Here is a 21480-nt window from a genome sequence, read left to right as displayed (position 1 = left end):
CGCCCATCCCTGCACTGCTGGCTGAGCCAGCAGATGAGAAATTAAACAATAGCAAACTATCGCTTTATTTTTCATGTGCTGGCTCCTAGCCAAGGGGGAGACCATTGCGGAGGAACTGCCCCTGCTTCATGATGAGTATATGGCTACTGGATAACGTTTGTAGAAGATCTCACAGGACATATTCATATTTGCAAATATTCCTGATGAGCATTAGATTGTAACTCATTCCAGAAGCCTTTTGAACTCAAGATAAGGCATCTTGGACAAATACAATACTGAGGAAGAAGGTACAATATACCCCCTGTAACTTTTTCGTAATCTGCTGGCCTGCACCCATAATCTTATGGCCCTGTTATAAGCACTGCACCGAGAGTGCAATGGGCAATTGTATTTTGGGATCTTCTGGTACTACAGAAGAGATTACAGATGTCTGTGCAATCTCTTCCACAATACCACAGTTGTCTGTGCCATCTCTTCTGTAATCAGTGCTTAATTTATCAACAAAACATAAATGCCAATGCCCTTGTCAGTAGACCAGTTCTACTTTTATTGCCTATTGCCTCTGTCAGCCGCCATCAGAGCTCTGTGGATAGGTTACTCCATCACAAACTTGATGGATATCCTGTCCGCCATATTACAAGTTCCTTAGGCTGTAATGGAATTGTAATACAGTGGATGGGATATCTGACACATTTGTGACGGAGTAACTACTCTGCCAAACTCTAAATCAGGCCCAAAATTCTTAAGAAGCAGATAGACTTGATAGTGCTGCCACTGGAGTTCTGTCTGAATTTCAGATTTAGGCAAAAGCGTCCTAATCTAGGAAGTTCCACTTATGAATGGAAAGCACCAAGGGCCTCATTTACAACAGGCCTGCGCCACTAGAGCATCATGTTTTATGACACTTTGGTGGTGCAGGCCTCTCAATCATGTCTATGAGGTGGCACACAGCTACCCTGCGTGGCTTTCCATGGCCTCATAGATATGGAGTAAGGCAAGGCAGCACAAAGCGCTGCCTCACCTTACTATATGTCAAGGAGGTGTTCAATGGGTGTTGCAATGGGTTTTCCCATGCAACACCATAGGTTTTGACACATTCCCAGGTTTACAAGGATCTGTAAACCTGGGTATGCATCAGAACTGTGCACTTCCACAGGGGAGGCGTAGTGAGGAAAAATATATTTTTTTTCTCCTCGTTCTCCACACATAGAAAGAGAAAACGACTCCATTGATTGTTTTGTGCAGGAAGGTGTCCCTTCCTGCACAAAAACAATTGTGTCAACAATGCAGACACCCTAGCACCATGGTGCAAGGGTGCCTACATTGGTGCTAGGCATCAATTTGTCTGTCGGTGCAGGCAGAAAGGACAGGAATGCACCACATTTTATTAATACAGCACATCCCTGCACTTTCCTTTTGATGCAGGGCAGCACAGGAAGACTCCGTTCGGCACCACCCTGCACTAGAAAGTTGTAAATGAGCCTCTAATATCGGAGCCGAGATATCTGGCCTTCGTATGCAGTGACATACATAAAGCAGTGAATGACAGTGCTCTGGTTCGAAATAGCCATATGGAGTGCCGTTTGCCCCAGCCTTTATCAGTATATGCTGCTCCATCTATTCACCTATGGTTTGCAAGACGCTCCTTCACATGCCTGGTTCTAGCACTTCACATATTAAAGCATACACTGCTCCACATGTATACAAGCATTGTATGTTGAGGAATCGGCATTCACTCACAAGCACAGACCCTCACTCACCCAATCTCTCACTTGCACTACTGCTTATTTTTCATGTCCTTCTCAGAAACAGTTTGTGGTGTTGAAAATTAATAGTTGCCAAGTGTTTCAATCCCACCAGATTCCTTGTTTACTTGTTCATTCCTGCAGGTCCAGTTAAATTCCTCTTCTTAGCCATGTGTAAATTTTATAATTTTTTTGCGCATATGGTTGTAGTCACTTGCTCATTGTAGAGGCCTTTTTAAGTGATTCAAAGCATGCGTGCAAAGTCTCAGATGCAGCCCATTATGTATTTTTATGTTTTTACCTCGTCACATCTGACTTTAACTGTCAAGTGCTTGCCACTGCAAATACAGAGAAAGAAGCAATGAGTCAAAGATAATGAATTCAACATTTGTCTTCACTGTCAATGCACTGAGCTTCCCTCTTCAACATATACATTGAGGTAAAGCGGGTTGTGGTTTTTTTTAAGTAATCATTAATGTGTAAATATTGCTGCATATTAAATAAATCCACCATCTTACAGGAGCTCCTGTAGGTCAGTTTATAGCCAAGAGACCATGGCCCTTATTACGAGTTTGGCAGAGGGGATTAGTCCATCACAAACGTGATAGATATCCTGCCCACCGTATTACAAGTTCCATTAAATCCTATGTGTACTACTGCCTTTGGATGTTTTGGAGGCCTTAGGGCATAACATTAGGGTTGTGTTTGGGTTGCTACACCCCCTCTAATAAACGTATTTTGTTATAAATAGTTGGGTATAGGTGCTTTCAGTGGAGTATGGTAGCGCGTCTGTCGGATTTCACTGGGAATTCTTACACACACAGACTAAAACCCGCACACACTCTCCCTTTCTCTGTTTGGAAAGAGAAGGAAAGAATGCTGGCTATTTCACAAAGTAATGTTTATTTTCTTCGTGTTCCTACCAGTTCACATTATTTCTCCGTTCTTTTCTGACTGTGCATGTGTGCTGTACCTCACAGCTCACAAACAAAGTAGGAAAAGTTTTAAAGTTAGTCTAAGCAAAGTATTTTTTACTGGGATACCTTTCCAGTACAAACCCTATGCAAGACTCACATAGACACCCGTGCACTGTGGTGCAAAGGTGTGTGTGTGGTGCACAGCTACCTAATTGTGTTCCGGCACTAGAGAGAGGGAAGGAGAGTGCCATATCTCTGTAAATATGGTGCTCTCCTGTTCTCTAAATCTCACGCAGGGTAGCATTTTTGGCTGCGCTGCAATAGGAATTTGTTAAATAGGCCCCTATGTGCCAGCGTGATTGTTGAAGCTCATATCCCCCTATCTTCCTGACCAAGCTAAGTCCCTGTTTGGGGCCTACTTAAATGGTATAAAAGAGTTTGTAAAAAAGTACTTATTTTCTTACTCCAAAATGTCTGTGTTAATAGTCCCAAAGCATACAACTTTCTACTATTAAACGTGCAAAGAATGCGTACAGCGCTTTATATATCTGGACTGTGAATATGAATACTCTCTGAATGTTCACATTCTAAACTGAATTTAGAAGTTTTGTGGCCAAATCACAACTGCACGTAGGAGTTCTACTTTACCTGCTCCAAAATTCCATTGTAAATAGCCCCCGATGATGTGATTCGTTCTTCCCCTTGTGTTCGATGTACTTGTTGTTGAGCAGTTCTACCCCATTAGCTTTTCTTTTGTTAGGAATATTGAGCTTTTTTTTAGCTAACCTTTCCCTTCTGGTGTTCTGATTTCTGCTATATCTTTAGATTCACACCCACAAAAATTCCCAAAGTGAAATACGAATTAACAGAATCTCCAATCCCGGGAAGAGTGGACTCCCCGCCTCCAATGCCAGTAAGTTTTTATTGTAGAATGTTAACTGTCATATCTCTGTTGTATATACTTCCGATATAAAGTCTTCACTTTACAGTATTTTGCCATAATATTTGCATTGTCTTTCAAACAGCGAGACAAGCAATCTCAATGCATCTAGTCAATGAAGTCACAGAAACAATTAAAACGAACTTTTTTAAAGCCAAGCTCTACTTATTCATTTCAACCCCCATTATTTTATTAGACTTTCAAACGCTCTGTGCAAAATGGCTGTCAATTCAGGTGGAACGAGGAACTAAAGTTTTAGAGTTCAGTTAGATAAGTAGTCTAGGTACGTTTTTTTAAATAGCTAAAGTTTAAACAAGTACTCTTGTATATCATTGAGAGTCACAGTAAACTTCGACCAATTGCAAATTTATTATGACAATGATCCGAGACTTACTCAGGTGATTAGACTCCAAAGTGAGCAAAATGGTGGAGTCAGTCTAGTCTTTAAGCTCAATAAAATTATGACTTATGTCTGGTCATTCACCATTTGCATTGATTTTCCATTTCTAGGGAAACTACTTTTACGCTCTTTTGATTGACGTTCAAGGGGACAATTCACAAAAGTATTTATGAGTACAGGAAGTAGTACCTTATTGGCACTTTTTAGCATACTCTTACATGACTGTTAATTGGCCCAGAAATGGCCACCTCCCTACTAGCAAAAGTGCAGAGAGGGCACAGCCCTTTCTGATTATACTAACTGTATAAGAATATTGTCAGAATGTTCCCATTTTATATTTATTCCAAATGTTTTGGGGAAATTCACAATTCTTCAAATATTCAGTAACAATATATATCTGCTAAGCTTTTCCTATCTCATACTGAAATTAAGGGCACACTGTTTTGTGTCTGTTTCATCTATCAGAAAGATATCAATAACATATATTCCTTACACTTAAAATATAATATCTGAAGTCAGTCAGCTGTGGATGGTGAAGAGCTACTTGTAAGGGAGGTGGGAGGCATTTATCATCACAACATCCTAGAACCTGGCATTTTGTAACAGAATTGTGTTAGAAAAACCCCAGACAGAACCCAAGCAGATCAACAACAGTTCTTACTGACAGGTCATTTACAAAGTATGGGCAGGTGGCAGCTTCAGGGTAAATGAATAAAGTCCCGCAGAGCATAGTTATGCCTCCTCCAGGATTCAGGGTAGTTTTTGTCTATTTTATGCTAGTTCAGTTTTTGTATAGTACACACATAGGTTTGTTCTTTTGAATATTGAATGCAAACATTTTGTAGCACACATATATCGTGGACCAGATATCAAAGGACATAATAATAAAAGGTGAGTGCAGTAAGGAAAGTATAGATTTACCATTCATAGATCCATATTTATGCACCTTGAATATATATATCTTTAAGATTACAGTATAATGACTCCCATAGGACAGTCAATAGCAATTGTGATCTACTCGGCTATCTCAAACTTTATGGGAACCCCGGGAAGCGCAACTAATGTGAATTATACTTATGCTATTGTAATGTACTGTGTGTGAAGCATCCGACCTTTTAGAGAGCTCCCACCTTAGTGAGGACCTCTTTGCTCACCAGGAGGCCCATCAAACAAGAGATTTCAAATTATATTCAGCAGTACTGACCTGGTTTATTGAATGAGAATCCAATAACTTGAGTGTGCCATTTACCTATATCAAAGAAGAAGAGTGAGAGGATTCAAGTTTGCTGCATGAGAATTCATGTTTGTTACTCATCTGACATTACACCCCATTGTGTGGATTCCATTGAGTCATAACCCAGTGGTGAACACTGGTACAAGCCTGCCAATCCACTATTCAGGAAAGCCAGTATTGCCCCAGCCATTTCTGTACTGACACATCTGGGCACATTTGAAATAAAAATATAATACATGGCATGATGTAGATCGCTGCCCAATAGTGACAGTGAGGACCCACAAGAAATTGTTGTTAAAGAGCCCCGCTCAAGGGTCACTCTCATGAAAGCTTTAGTGTTTAAACCCATATGTGCATCAGTTGAAGTGGGGATCACTGTTACCCCAGGGAGTGTGTGTTGGAAGATTGATTCATACCAATTAATTTTAAAGCCTGAAAGATTCCTAAGAGCACCTACACATGGCATTGGAAATGTGTTTAAAAGGATAATTTACATCCAGTATCATATAATTAATGTACACCATTAGATCTATCTGTGACATTCCATTTGACCGTAGGTTGAGGATGGAGGAGCAACCCAGGACAAAACCTTGCTAGTCCCTACTGGATCAGCCCTCTCATATGGCACAAGAGCTTCTTGAAATTCACTTCAGCCAAGATCATAATGTTAGCAGTCAAAAGGGATAGACTTTATATCCAGAATAGTAATGGAGTTAAGGGATCTAGCATGGTGAGCAGCATGAAATAACTTTCCTGACCCTTACCTACCTAGGTAAGCAGACAGGAGGTCTATATTGTTCTTGTAAAAATCATAATAGGTCTATTATGGCATGGAGTTTTACCGATCAACAGACTAGTGAATGTGCTTTAGAACGCTCCCATGTCGGGTTGTTCTTCCAGTCACTCCGTACAAAATTGAAGTCCCATTTAAATAATAACCACAATCCTTGTCAAGGTAAACCCTAAAAGTCACAAAATTAACCTTTGCTTAATCCTCTGGTAGCTTGGCACAAAGTAGTGAAGCTTAACATAAAGACAATGTGTAAAGTAGTTATGCAGAATACATGAAAACACAACACAAGACCAATTCCAAACCAATTTAAGAGAATTGAACAAACTGTAATAAATAAAATGATACCAACACAACAGAAATCACATCAGTAGAATGAGAGAAATACAATTTCAAGGATTTAAGTAGCTGTAGCACCTAAAAGCACAAAGCACCATTTGTGGTCATCTGGTCATGCAAAACCGGGGTAAATTAACAGGTTGAGGCTGACCCGACCGAGCGTGGGCCAGATACCAGCCCCAGGTTAGTCCCGCTGGAAAAGTTACCTTCTCAAAGTATGGCACGAAGAGTTATGTTCGCAATGGAAAAACCCACGAGGAGCAGGGAGAGAGTTCCGTGGATGGTTGTTGCTGTAGTGCGAACAGCATGCCGGGTGGCATGGGCTGTTGTTGCTGTAGGACAAGGAGCTGGTCGGACATTGTGAATGGTCATAGTTGAAGCAGCGTTGGCTAGTCACTGTGAGCTTTCGTTGCAGCAGCTCGAAGTGCAGATCTTGCCTTGCCACTCACTGCTGGTGATCACTGTATTATGAAGAGCTGGGTTCACTTGTCATTACGGGTGGCAGAGACTCAGTGAAAAATGACCCATTCACGGTCAGAAATGAACAAAACTTCAGGATTTCTTTATTAGTTGCAGGAGGAGCTCAACTGATGCAAGCCAAGGGTCCAGGGTATGGGGAGGCACCTCTTGTGGATCAGGATCTCAGGCAGTTCCAATTGCAGGTCCAAGCAGGTTCAACATAGCAGGTGAGCTAGGCAGATGCAGGGAGACATTTGGAGCTTGTTGTGTCCCTGTAGCTCACATAGGTCAGCCAACCAATTCATGGAGTCACTTACGTTAGCCTGGGATGGAGGGAGCAGGTCCAGTCTTCCTTCCCAGAGAGCAAGGCAGTCCTCAAGCTGCCGGGCATCTCTCTGGTAGCAGCAGGGCCACAAGAAGTGTGGGGTGACAAAAGACTAGTGTCAGATTTCTTTGCATGTTCTTGATGTAAGCGCTTTTATGTGTAAGTGTGACAAGCCACAGCTCCACCCCAGCTATCCTTCCAGAATGGCCTGTCCTGTCCACATTGAGTCCCCTTCAACAGAGTCATTCACAATCAACCTACGTGGGCCATTGGCAGAAGGCACAAATGGTTAGGACAAGAAAATGCCAACTTTCTAAAAGTTACTTTTTCAGAATTGTGACTTAAAATCTGTCTTTACTATGAAAGAGAATTTTAAATTTCAATTCACTTGAGTGTAAACAGCAAATCTCTATTTGCTCCTAATCAAAAGTTATCATTTACTAAATATATTAAGGTAACCCACTGTTAGTCAATGGAAGAGATAGGCCTGGCAACAGTGAAAAATGACTTTAAGAGTTTTCCACTGCTAGGACATGTGGAACTTAAACCAATTTGTCCTACTTTGTAAGTATAGTGCATCCCGCCCTATGAGAGTTTATGGCCTAACTCAGGGGTGACATATATGTATTAAGAAGTTAAGTTTAGACCTGGCAAAAGATGTATCTTGCCAGGTCGAAATGGCAGTTTAAAACTGCACTACAGTCTGCAGTGACAGGCCTGAGACATGGTTTGAAAAGGTACTTTAGTGGGCAGCATAATAAGTGATGAAGGCCCACTTAGTAGCATTTAATTTACAGGACTTGGGTGCATGTAATACCATCTATTAGGGACTTATAAGTAAATTAAATGTGCCAATTAGGTGTAGGCCAATTTTACCATGTTTGAAGGAGAAAGGAGTGGTAAAGTGCACAGGTTCCTAAAGCAAACAAAAAGAGATTCAGCTAACAGGAGGTGAAAAGACAACCAGTTTGGGGGAATACCACAACAAGGAAGTAAGGTCTAACACACCTGCACCTCCACAGTGAGGTAAGGTACTAGTACAGAAGTAACAAACTGATCAATTACATTAGGGGTATCAATTGACGTCTACGTAGGTTAATGCAGAGTTTAGACTTATGTCGTCATTAATCAGATGGCTATTGCCATCAATTATATGGATCATTTTAGTATCATCTCACTTTGTATCATGCAGGTACTTACATGGGCATTATAACTTGTCATATTGCCTCACCAGCAATCTTTATCTCTCTAACAGCATCTTCAGAGATCCATATATACATTTGCAAGGATTTTTTTGGTAATACAGAAATGAAATAATTTTCTATTGCTATAATCTGACACTTCACCTGGGACAACTCACTCCTTAAGGACCAAAGATTTCAAAACTAGCAATTCTCACCACCTGGGTATATATCTTGAAAGCTTCCCAAAACTTCCCCTGAAGAGCAAATTACCCCACAATTTCATGAAATAATTATGTGGTAGCTGTTGTCAGCTCTGCTCTGAATGCTGAATCAGTAGACTTAATCCACCACTATTTATTATCCTAGTCCTGAGCAGGGAATCTCACTAACCTTTGGAGGAAGGCCTTGGTAATGTAGAAAGGTCATTTTTCACAGTTTGTAAAGCTGTCTGGTGAGTAGCTGAGTGAATAGTGTACTCCCTGGTAGAACCATGGTTATCACAACACATATCCATCCTCTGCCATTAATCTGTGAGTTCCAGTAACATGAATCCCTCCGGTGTGGGTGCCTGTTAGACCTGTCACCTTAGGGTGGTCGTCCCCTCAACTGTTTGCCTTCCTCTTTCATTTCTTTAGATCTCGTCTTTGCTGGCCTTTGACCTCTGCATACTTTACCACTGCTAACCAGTGCTAGGGCTATCTCCTCCAAACATGGTAACATTGGCTTGTACCCAATTGGCATATTTAATTTACTTTTAAGTCCCTAGTAAAGTGGCACTACATGTGCCCAGGGCCTGTAAATGAAATGTACTAGTGGGTCTGCAAACACTGATTGTGCTACCAACTTAAGTAGCCCTTTAAACATGATCCAGGCCTGGCATTGCAGGGCCTGTATGTGCAATTTAAACTGCCATGTTGACCTGGCAAAATACATCTTTTGCCAGGCACAAACATTTCTTTTTTAATACTTATGTCACCCCCTAGGTTAGGCCCTAGACAGCCCAGACAGCAGTGTATTAAAAAAGAAGGACATGTATTTTTGAGTATTAAATTTGTTTTTCACTACTGCAAGGACTATCTCGTACATTGGTTAGCATTGCGGTTGCCTTATTATATTTTATAAGTCTAATTTCCAAATGGCAAGCGATAACTGGTTCATGTTTGGTGTCTCTGGAATCCTAATTTAAAACCCTAACTTACAGTGAAGTCAGATCTTAATTTAAATTACAATAAAAAAAATGCCACTTTTAGAAAGTTGGCATTTTCTTGCCTTAGCCATTTGGTCCCTGCTGGTCACACGACTGGGTGTAGTTGTGGTTTGTGTATTCTTCCTAGACAGCCATACGCAGTGGGATAGGTGTGATTGGATGGACCATCACTGGCTGGATGGGAGGGAGGAGCTGGGCCCAGCATCAGTTACACCTGAATAGGCTGTGTCTTGTCTCCACACAAAGGGCTGCATGCCCCCTGTAGTTAGTCGCAGCCATGGCAGGGAAGGCAAAGCATCTGTGCACTTCAAAGGCATGCCTCTAGAAGCTTCTCCCCATTTCAAAAACACAATTGTGTATAAAAGAAGGATTCCCAGACACCAACTCTTCACTACACTTTTGGACCTGTGGATACTTTCCCAGGAATACAGACTGCTGTGCTGCTATAAGACTGTCACTCTGCTGGGCTGCTGCTGTAAAGGAACCACTGCCCTGCTGTACTGACCTACTACCTGCTGCCCTCTTGCCAGGGAAAAAATAACTGAGCCTGCAACTCACCTTGAACCTGAGACCCCAGAGTGACATCAAAGGCTAGTCTGCTGGCCTCCTGATCTGAGCCTCAGGGACATAACAGGCTCCACAACCCCCAAGCGGTGCCCCTCAGGTCCTGGACCATTGGTTTGGCTCATGAGTTCTTTAGATCAAGCTTTTGAATACTTTGCTACTGCGAGTGGTCAATATGCAATGGAACTGCATTGCTCACACCAAAAATCTACACGAGCTGCTGGGAGCCTGTCGCTTTGCACTGCAGCATCCACAGCCCATCGATGATCAACAACACAAAGCTACAGCCTGCCCATCTGCAGCACCTGGCCTGCTGTTCGCTCCATGCGGATCCGTGCCTGCCGCACTCTCCTTGTTCCCAATGCGAACATGACTCTTAGTACAAAACTTAAGAACGTAAACTTTAGTGGGACTAATCTCGGACTGTAGCCAACATGTACTCCATCGCAGTTGATCTGAACATTTGACTTTGACTCGGTCCAGCACGACCAGATACTTCCGGTTGGCGCTTTATGTTTTAGGCACTATTTTACAGTTTATTCTTTCAAAATGCCTATCCCCATTTCTAATGATTGGATTGTTGTCATTTTGGTCTTATTTATCTAGTAAACTCTTTTCTAACCTGGTATGGGATCTTTTTGTGTGGTGTTTTCACTGTTTTACTGTTTGAAGTGTTGCACAAATACTTTACATATTCCTTCTAAGTTACACCTGTCTGCTCTGTGCCAAGCTGCCAGGGTTTAACACAGGTTAATTTGGTGTTTGCTTGAGCCTTGCCCTGACTAGGATTGGGCTCGCTGCTTGACCAGTCTCACACCCCAGTCAACCAGTAACCCAATTTCTAGTAGTGCCAGTATCAGACTGATCCATGCCTAGCTGCAAAGCGAGGTTGACGCCCTCTCTCACATTAAGTGCATTTGAATCCTCTTCAGTCAACACTTATTCCACCATAAATTCGATGTGTATATAATTTACAAATTAGAAATCTCTTTGATTAGAAGTGAATTTTATCAACAGTACGATAGCCCCAATTCCAAATAGAGTATGTGAGGTAAATAAATAAATTATATGGGTGGAGTATATACTGGCAGAGCACTTAAATAGAATTATTTCAGTTACTCAGCTTGAAACATTTATTGTAATTTGGTCTGTTGAAGCATCATGCAAGAGTCACAAGATGTGCCGTTAAAAAGGGACACAATATGTTTGGTGAACTGTCCACGAAGCTGATTGGAGAAAATTCACATTGTATAATACATCTTTGGGATATACAACTGTTGCAGAGCCTCCCACTATAATTTTTGATAAAAGGCCATCTATGGTGGTGCAACGTACCCATAAGGATGGCACCTCTAAGCCGGATTCAGTTCAATAATTATCCATGCTTTTCTTCATGAAAATTGTCTTTCGTTTACATAGCAACTACAAACCTATTTGGGAGTATTTTTATGTGTACCAAGTGGGTGAAAATATACATTGGAAAAAAGTGTAACTACGCACCAAGTCCTATACACCATGGTTGTTTCATGTCCCTCACACCATGTTCCCATTCCTAAAACTACTACTGAAGAAACTTTCCCATGCTGACTTATTTCATGTTCCATTGAGTTCTGTCTTTAGGAATAAGTTTCCATAGAACGCCGAAGTTGTGCAAATTATTTTGCTAATCGGATCCAAAGTGTTCATGAAAAAATTCAAAACATTTTTCATCACGTGTTTCATTTGAGTAAAGTAAGCCAGCTTGCAGTTATTGCAGAGAAACATCTGTTTTTTATCATGTGGAAGATAGATAGATAGATAGATAGATAGATAGATAGATAGATAGATAGATAGATAGATAGATAGATAGATAGATAGATAGATAGATAGGACCACAGGTACATTCTATATTTGTTGTCTCTCTCTACAAGTGATTAGAATGAAACTGTCTCGGCCGAGCATATTAAACGAACAGTAACTTCTTTATTTTGGATCACTCTCAGTATGTGAGTCATGAAACTATTTTCCGTGATTCACCCCTTCATTCCAGGCATCACAACTTCGAGATTTCCGCGTCGCACGGAACCAGGCGATGGAGAAAATCAAGAGTGCCTTTGCCTTGCTTGATGCGGAGTTTGAAAAACTGGGCAGGTGAGTAGTTTTTGTGAATTACGTGTTGGATCAGGCTATTGGTAATACGTGAGACTGAAGAGGGTTTTCATATGTACAGATGTCACCACTCTCTTCGATACTGAGGCTACATTGGAATTTGAAATTTGGAAGAAAAATAAAAAACTCTTTGAAATCACCCGTTAACTGATAATTTAGCTTTTATGAAATTAGCTTTTTGTAGCTTTTATGAAGTGAAAAAGTATACATTTTTAAAATGATGTGTCACAAAAACAGAGTAAAAATGAAACTGAAACACTTCAGGGCTGGACACGTTTACTGGTGAAAGAAATGGGAAATTCGATCATTGTTATAAGTGTGCAGAATGCAGGAATTCCATCGAATAAAAGGTAGTTACCACACATGGCAAATGCCTCACCACAGGGTAATAGTATTTACCAGGACCCCATTAATGAGCAGGTTGAAAAAGGGTGGGATGTTTGCTGCCCCCATTAAATGCCGTTAACATGGGGTGAGGTATGTATTGGTCGTAGTCAATACTTTCAGTTACACATTTTTTACTTGGGAATGAGGTTTAACATGGGTAACCGTGTTTAACACCCAAATTGTGCATGATTTTCTTTCCAGCCCTTTTGCCTCAGTACATTTTGAGAAATTTGACCTGCCAATATTTGTCCCTGGAAGTTGTAAATACCCCAGCCCATTCTGGGACCTTCATCTCTATAATACATTGGTATTAACATGTTAGTAATAATTGTATCAAGTCAATTTACCCCACCCCACCTCCTTTATTGTGCTGAGTGTGAGAAAAGGCATGTTCTTGACATGGTTAGCCCCCATTTTTTGCCTGATGTAGCCTAGAAATTGTAGTGCCCAGGGCCCCTGCTAACCAGGTTCCCTGGGCCAGAGCTCGTTCCTTAAAACTGTTGTGATGCATTGGCACAATTGGATAAACCCTTAGCTACCACTATAAATCTCTAGTAAGTGGGTACCTATGTGCCCAGTGCATGGGGTACTATGGGTACGCCCCTGAGGGCAGCAGCACTGATTGTGCCACCCTCTAGGGCCATGCATCCAGATGCACCCGGTACTGCCATTGCAGGCTGTGTCCTGGTGCAAACCTAAAGCACAAACTCGACATGGCACCCTGCCTGTATGCCCTGTCCACCATACACTGCATTTACTGTGGGTAAGACACCCCTCTGGCAGGCCTTCCAGCCCTAAGTCAGGGTGCTCCATAGTACATATGAGGGCTTAGCTGCATGAGCAATATGGTCCTTGCCAAACCTGGGACATAGTGAGTGAACAGAGCAGCCATTTTAAAACATGTGCTGGACACTGGTCAACAAGCGTTTCCTAGCTATATGATGGCCACTCTGAACTCTGGGTTATTTGGTATCAACAACTCAGAATGATAAATCCAAACAGGTATCAGTATTGGATTTATCCCTATATGTACCCAGGGGTCACCTTAGAGGTGCCCCCTGAAAAAGCTAACTGTCCTGGCATTGTTGCTGACTGGTTCTATCCAGTATGCCACCTCTGGACAACCAATATGCAAACCTTTGGGGAGAGCCCTGTCTCTCTGGCTTGAAAAACAATGCCTTTCCTTGGTGGAGAAGCTAATACCCCCTCCCACAGGAATGTGCACTGCCCTGGCGGTGAGCTTCAAAGGGCATACCGTCCTTGAAACTCGACCCCCAGGCCTCCTGCTAGCAGCAGTTGGCCTCCCCCTTTGCAAGCCCCCACTTTTGGTGGGAGCAAAGGCGGGAAACCACACGAAGGGCAGGAGGAGTGGCCCCGTCTGGCATGCACCACCCCTAAAGTGTTGCCTGTGAGGTGAACCCTCCATTTAATTTTCCTCCATCTTAGATGGAAGGAAAATAGCCAATTAGGTTTAGGGAAGTGACCCTTTCCACAGGAAGTGGTCACTGTAGTGGGTGTAGCCACCCAAAGGTAAGTGTCCCATTTGGACACTACCAGGTTCCCCCTAAAACGTCCACTAAATTCAGTATTTAATGGGCACCCCAGGCCAAGAAATTAGATTCAAAGGACACAAAGAAGACTACCTCTAAGAAGATCCAAAGCACGAGAACTGTGGACCTGCTGCACAAAAGAAAGGTGCCAAATCCTGCCTGCTGCACCCAGAACTCAATAATTGCCACTGCAGAGGAGCTGGGCTGACCTCAAGAAACCCAGAGGGCCTCCATGCTTTAACAATCACCCAATATCTCACTCCAGAGTGGAGGTAACACTCTGCAACAAACCAAGAACCAGCAACCCAGTGAGGGTCACTTCACTAACTGGCTGACATCTCCCAAACTGGAAGTTGCAGCTGGACCCAACAATACATCAATGACCACAACAATAAACCCTGAAAAGTGTGCCAAGTTTGGTGGCACTGTCCCTTCTAGTGGCCGGACCGTACTAATACCCTGAGTACTGGTCAGCTGACACTGGACCCCAAGAAAACCTGCTTGCCCAGAGCTGAAAAAGGACCAGGAGGAATCCATAGTTGAGCGACTTCAGGAAAACCCTAGACCTCCCTCCAGAGTGTCCCTGTTGTCCTGTAAGTGACCGACAGAGAGACCTACCTCCAGATCCAAAAGGTCCTTTGCACACAGACTCTGGCTCACCGATTCGCTCTGCACCTGGCCGCCCTGTGCCCTGCAATGAAGAACCAGCTCTGCCCCAAGGGTCCATCACCCCTTGTAACCTTGACACTCCAAGGGGACTCCCAGGCACCACCACCTTTAAATCTGCAAGAACAGACCTTTTCCAAGTAGTCCCGTCTGTGACCCTGTACCAGCTCCAAGAGACTTTCCACCGTAACTCCTGCCGGAACCGGGAGCTGCCCGAACTTCTTCAGCTGGCACAGTGTGCCCACTGACAACCTCGACCAACCTGCAAAAGTGGAACTTTCTAAACCAATTGTATGAATTTATGTGCATTTTTAAAAGTGACTGCCTATTGATTCCTATGGTGCGTATTTACACACTGAAAGACTGCATTTATTAAAACTTCAAAAATCCATATCTTAAAAAGTACTTAGCCAATTTTGATAATCTTGGTCTTAAACATTATATAAAAATCTGACGTATTCTTATAAATTGGTCTGGAGTTATTCCTTTGAATGTTTGAGATGCATAATTGATACTGTGAGTACAACAAGTACTTTGCAGTTCTCCAAGACTGTCCTAACTGCTCCACCAAGCTACCTAAAAAATTAGAGCATTAGGTGACCTAGTTTTTACCTCTGCAAACCAATGTGTGGTTGCCTGGACCTGCTGCACACTGTCCCTAGTTTTGCACATTACACAGAGGGCCAGCCTCCTACATTTGGTGGATCAGCAGTGGGATAAAGACTTTGCATTTGCTGATACCACTTTGTTAATTTTGTGAGCACATGGATAACTCTCCAAATTGTCTTTAGTAATTTGATTTTCTAATTGACTAAATATTTTTGCAATTTTTTAAAATAATTGTTAGGGTCCAGGTTAGGCCCCTACAACTCTAGCAAAACAATTTTTAAAAGTCCTTACTTTAGTTTGCTTATCCCAAAAGGGGATTCTAAATTTATAAAAAGGTCTGAACTTTAGTAAAATAAAAATGTCAGATTTAGAGCCCAAGACCCAGGAGTTCTACCTGGAACCTTAAGGTGCATATAGCTATGACCAACTAAGGAGACTCTGCAGGCTGTACCATATTCAAGAGCCCCAGTGCAGAGAAACTTAAGTTTCTGGTGGCCAGGTATGAAAAATTATCTCCCCCCCAGAAGAAGAAGAGGATCTATCTGTGGTGGGTGAAGATCCTGTGGAGAATAGGGATGAGGGTAGCCTCTCATCCACCAGAAACTCTAGCGCACCCACAGAAATAGACCTGGACATTGACAGGCTGACCAAGAGACTGGCCTTAGAGAGACAGTCCTTGGAAAGAAGTAACCGAAGGAGTGGCCACTGCCGATGTTCTTGCTTTAGCCTCTTCTATCTCCTTCCAATACCTCATTTCTGCAAGCGTCAACCTGCTGAAATGAACTGTCTGCAAGTCTTTTCTCATTCCCATAGAAACAAATGAGTATTGTGGTTTGTGTTCCCACTGAAATATCTTTGTTAGATAGGTTGCATATATTAAGCTTGGCACAATTTATTTCTCGCCACGTGGCAATGTAAAACATTTGCAGACAATGAATTCCTTTAATTTCTTTCTCTGTTTCACCTCTTGTTCCTCCTCTTGCATCCTTAACTCCACCTCTTCTTCCTCCTGTTGCAACAGGACAAGATCATCTTATTGAGCCATTGCAATTTCGGAAAATCTCCAAGGTGGCTGCTGAACAGAAGATTTTCACTCCTTTGAAAATCTTCACCTTTGAAGTTCTCAATTTAAATGGTGATAAGAGGTACATACTTCCTGTTTCCTACATTTGACAGAGTTCTAAGTTAATGAAAGAATGTTTAACAAAATCAAAAGTATCTCAGTACTATTCAGGTACCTACATAGTTCACAAAAATAACTGATAGTTTAATATTAACACGGATAGAATGAAAAAAAAAATAGACTTGACCCCCTAAGTACATATTTTAAATAAAATATAATTATTTGATGTAAATAGCATTTTTAAAATATACGGAGGTTCCACACTACATTCCAGGAAGCCCAAGTGAAAGCAAAATGATCACATAGGCGATGCTTACCTTCATAATGAACTTTGACCTAAAAGTACTGTGATATAAAAATAAAAATAAATTATACCATAGCAAAGTACATCACATGGTTACAACAACTTCTTGTACAAAAATATACAAAGTCAAAGAAAAACCCAAAGGTTTAAGATCAGTTATAGTTAGGAAAACTTCTTTTATCATTTGTATATAAATGCAACTTAAACTACACAAACTTTAGAAATTCTAAAGCTATAGTTATAACTTAAAGTTATAATTTGCCCCCGTCCAATATTTAGTATAACTCATGCATCTTTGTACATAGTGTTGTTGACTCGTTAAGCATACTACAATAACTATTATTCATGGCTTCCCTATTCACTGCTAATACCCATTCATATTACATCACTTATAACATGATAAGTTATAGCATTCATATCAACACTCATGACAGTTCAAATGACATCACTTAGAAGAATCCTGTGCATGGTATTGGGCCGAGTTATAGTGATTTCATTTGAGATATCATCAGTAATATCATAAATGATATCATAGAACGTGTCATGAGTGGTGTAATAAGTGAGTGCTTAAGCAGTACGTGGCTGGGTGCAAGTTACAGTTAGCTCTGCTAATTATAACTTGTGAATTTCTGTAGTTTTTTTAGTTCAAAATGTTAATGTTGTCAATTACATACTTACCTTACTATAATGTTATTTTAACCCGTTGGCAGTGAAGGACGTAACGGTTACGTCCTTGGCTGCGGTGCTCAGGTGCCAAGGACTTAACAGTTACGTCCTTGGAACGGCTCATGGGGGAGCTAGCACTCCCTCCATAAGCCTCGCCTCAGTGTCCCCAGGGCAGGGATAAAAGGGGAATTGCTTCCTCTTTCACCCCACCGACCCCCTTGACCTCCCTGCAACGTCTGATGACGTCAGCGCGCGATCACGCGCTGACCTCATCAGAGGCCTACCCCTCCGTGCTGGATGCTGAGCAAAAGCATTTCTTCTCCGATCACGTGGAAGGGCCGAGAGAGGCATCAAAGGAAAAGAAAGGCCTTTCCTTTCCTTTCCTTTGATGTCTTTCTCAGCATTTCTGCTGCCCGATCACAACGCGATCGGGCAGCAGAATTGCCACCAGACACCAGGGAAATTGTTTGTTTTTTGTTGTTATTGAATAAGGGGAGCAGCCTCTTGGGCGAGGTACTCTGCCCAGGGGGCAATTTATTGGGGGCAATTTATTGTTAAGCCATATCAGCCCCCCGGGGGCAGATCGGCCTATTATAATTAGGCCGACCTGCCCCCGGGGGGGCAGAAACCGCTAGACTCCAGGGATATCTTTTTTTGTTTGTTTATTATATATATTTTTTTTTGGGGGGGGAGCTACACCTTAGGCAAGGGTTGCTCCCCTGGAGGCAAAATTGCTTTTAGGCCATTTCTGCCCCCCTTAGGGGCATATCGGCCTATTTTTATTAGGCAAAGGTCACTCCCCTGGGGGCAAAATTATTTTTAGACCAATCTGCCCCCAAGGGGGACAGAAACCACTAGACACCAGGGATTTTTTTTTTTTTGTTGCATCAATTTCATGCAAGGGTCATTCCCCTGGGGGGCAAATTTATTCTAGGCCATTTCTGTCCACCTTGGGTGCAGATCGGCCTATTTTTATTAGGCCTTGGAGGCAGAAACCATTAGGCACCAGGGATTATTATTTTTTTGCGCCAATTTCACGCAAGGGGAGCGACCACTTAGGCAAGGGTCGCTCCACTGGTGAGGCAAATTTATATTATGCCATTTCTGCTCCCCTTGGGGGAAGATCAGACTATTTCTATTAGGCCGATGTGCCCACGGGGCAGAAACCACTTAGGCACTAGGGATTGGTGTGTGTGTGTATGTGTGTGTTTTGTATGGGGGGCAGCCCCTTAGGCAAGGGTCGCTCCCCATGGGGGCACATTACTGTTGCCCATATCTGCGACCCTTGGGGACATGTCGGCCTATTTGTGGAAGGCCCATCTGCCCCTAAGGGGGGCAGAAATCCCACCAGGGAAGATATTTTTTTTTCAAAATAAGATGATGGGGGTATGCCATAAAGCGTGGAGATAAATGGCTGTTTTTTCACCTCAATTTCTATATTTTGTATTTCAGCTGTTTTCTGTAGGAAAACCTTGTAGGTTCTACACAAATTACCCCCTTCTGAATTCAGAATGTTGTTTACTTTTCAGAAATGTTTAGCTGTCTGGGATCCAGCATTAGTTTCACATCCACTTCTGTCACTAACTGGAAGGAGGCTGAAAGCACAAATAATTGTAAAAATGGGGTATGCCCTAGTAAAATGCCAAAATTGTGTTGAAAAATTGGGTTTTCTGATTTAAGTCTGCCTGTTCCTGAATGCTGGGAAGATGGTGATTCTATCACTGCAAATCCTTTGTTAATGCCATTTTCAGGGAAAAAACCACAAGCCTTCTTCTGCAGCCCTTTTTTCCCATTCTTTAAAAAAAAATGATTTTTTTGCTGTAATTTGGCTAATTTCTTGGTCTCCTTCAGGGGAACCCACAAACTCTGGGTACCTCTAGAATCCTTAAGATGTTGGAGAAAAAGGATGCCAATTATGTGTGGGTAGCCTATGTGGACAAGAAGTTATGAGGGCCTAAGCGCGAACTGCCCCAAATAGCCAAAATAAGGCTTGCCACCTGCCGGGGAAAAGGCCTGGCAGCAAAAGGGTTAAGCTTTGTTTTTTTCAGTGAATTTCTAAGGGTTTGTTTTTAAATAAAAACAGATCTTTTTATCACACCTAACTGTAACATTACTTTAACCTTTGTTTTTTTCAGTGAATGCATATATATATATATTTATATTCACACAAAAAAACAAAGGTTACAGGGATGTTACAGTTAGGTTCTGAATTTACTCACAGAAAACCATGGAAATTCAGCAGTTATAGTTAAAGTTATTTCAAGTAACTACATCTTCTGGTCTAAGGTAACTATAACTTGAGCCCAACCATGCACAGTTTTTTCTTCAATAATATGGCTGGTAATGTTTCATTTATATTTTTTATGATGTTATAGAAGTTGTCATGAGTGTTATTTTACCTGTGGTAATTAGCAGTGCACGGCAAAGGCGTGAGCTATAGTTCCCTTAGGCCACCACCTTTTCCATGTATTATCATTGTCCTCGCCCCAGGTCACCTCCTTCTCCCACTACCCCATGGACAAATTAGCATAGGTGGGGGCAAAGGAGGTGCCTATCCCTGTAGTCTGTAGTTGTAAATAATACTTGTTATCAAAAATTAACAAATTATGGGACAGACAATAAACAAGCATATCAGTGATCATCTGTGTATGCTCCAACTGTTCTATGGGTCTGTCCCTGAGAAGGTACAAGATTCAACATCTAATGTCACCATGATCTATTCATTCTTCCATGGGATCTGATCCAACTTTCATAAAAAGTCACTTGGGTCTTTCAAATAAGATGGCAATCCAGTTACAAAATACTGGAAGTGTAGATCTAAATATTGTGAAGTATTTTCCAGCAAAGACCCAATTGAGCTCACAATAGGTGCCACCTCTACATTTTTGTGAATCTTGGGGAGGAAATACATAGTTGCCATCTTTGCATGCTCCACCCTTACATATTGATACTCATCCCCTCTAATAAGTCATGTTCATGCCATTGCTTTAACTTCAGATGATATTCTGTTTCCATTTCTTTGGAGGGATTCCAAATGAGATATTCATAATGCTTCATATTATTCAACTGTCTCTTGGGTTCCATGAGATACATATCCATATCCACAATGACAATATTTCCCACTTTGCCCAATGGTTTAATTATGAATGAGGGGTTATTCTTTAAAAATACAAGGTCCCTCCAATCCTTTTGTGAAAAAATACTTTTATTTTTTCTTATCCTTTTATTAGGCCATTTCCTCCGCAAATCATCCAGCTCATCAACCACCAATTCATGAAACAAATCAACCCTGTTGCCAGGAGGAAATTGTGGACACAATTTAGTTTTCGTTTTTTAATCCACCACCCATTGTACAATGTGTCACAAAACCCATCACTTTGAGAATCTCGTTTTAGGTTTTAGATACAAGGACACCTTTCTCTGCAGACTCACAGCCTAATGTTCCCCCTGTGCCCACTTCTCTCACTGCCACATCACAGTCACATGTTCCAGATTGCGGCTGAGAGTCCACGTCCGCTAGCTCATGGATGTCCAATATACCCATAATATTTGCTATCTTCAACTTGGAGGGAACTACAGCAGAATCCATTTCCGATGTCATCCTCTTTGATTTAGTTTGGTGGTATTTATATAATTTCATCTTCCGAACATATTTATAGATTTCTTTTCAAGTATCTGTGAAGTCTGGGGCAACAGTGGGACATAAGGCCAAACCCAGATTTAGTATTCGCTCCTGGTTAGGTGTTAAAACTATGGATGAAATGTTCACAACTAGGGATGGGGCATGGATTCCATCATGCCCTCCAATACCTCTCATCCGTCCCCTGTTTCAACCCCGTCCTCTTCCTCTTGCCCTCCCCTTGACCTGCATTGCCTTTTTCAGTTTCCCATTGTGCTCTACCTCTCCTTCCTTGTCACTTGTT

The 21480-nt window shown here is 41.9% G+C and overlaps 1 protein-coding gene across 1 annotated transcript in view; it reads left to right on the top strand.

The window, feature by feature from the left end:
• The window catches only part of LOC138287249 (rab9 effector protein with kelch motifs-like), a 392655-nt gene that overhangs the window by 307372 nt on the left and 63803 nt on the right, over positions 1-21480 (top strand). Inside the window, exons 15-16 of the mRNA XM_069227612.1 lie at positions 3488-3575; positions 12134-12234. Of these exons, the coding sequence (XP_069083713.1) occupies positions 3488-3575; positions 12134-12234 (189 nt within the window). The remainder of the gene's footprint in view (positions 1-3487; positions 3576-12133; positions 12235-21480) is intronic.

This window comes from Pleurodeles waltl, chromosome 1_1, assembly GCF_031143425.1.
Source record: "Pleurodeles waltl isolate 20211129_DDA chromosome 1_1, aPleWal1.hap1.20221129, whole genome shotgun sequence".
Lineage (NCBI taxonomy): Eukaryota > Metazoa > Chordata > Amphibia > Caudata > Salamandridae > Pleurodeles > Pleurodeles waltl.
The sequence above is the reverse complement of the archived record's forward strand: the minus strand, read 5'-3'. Positions and strand labels throughout refer to the sequence as shown.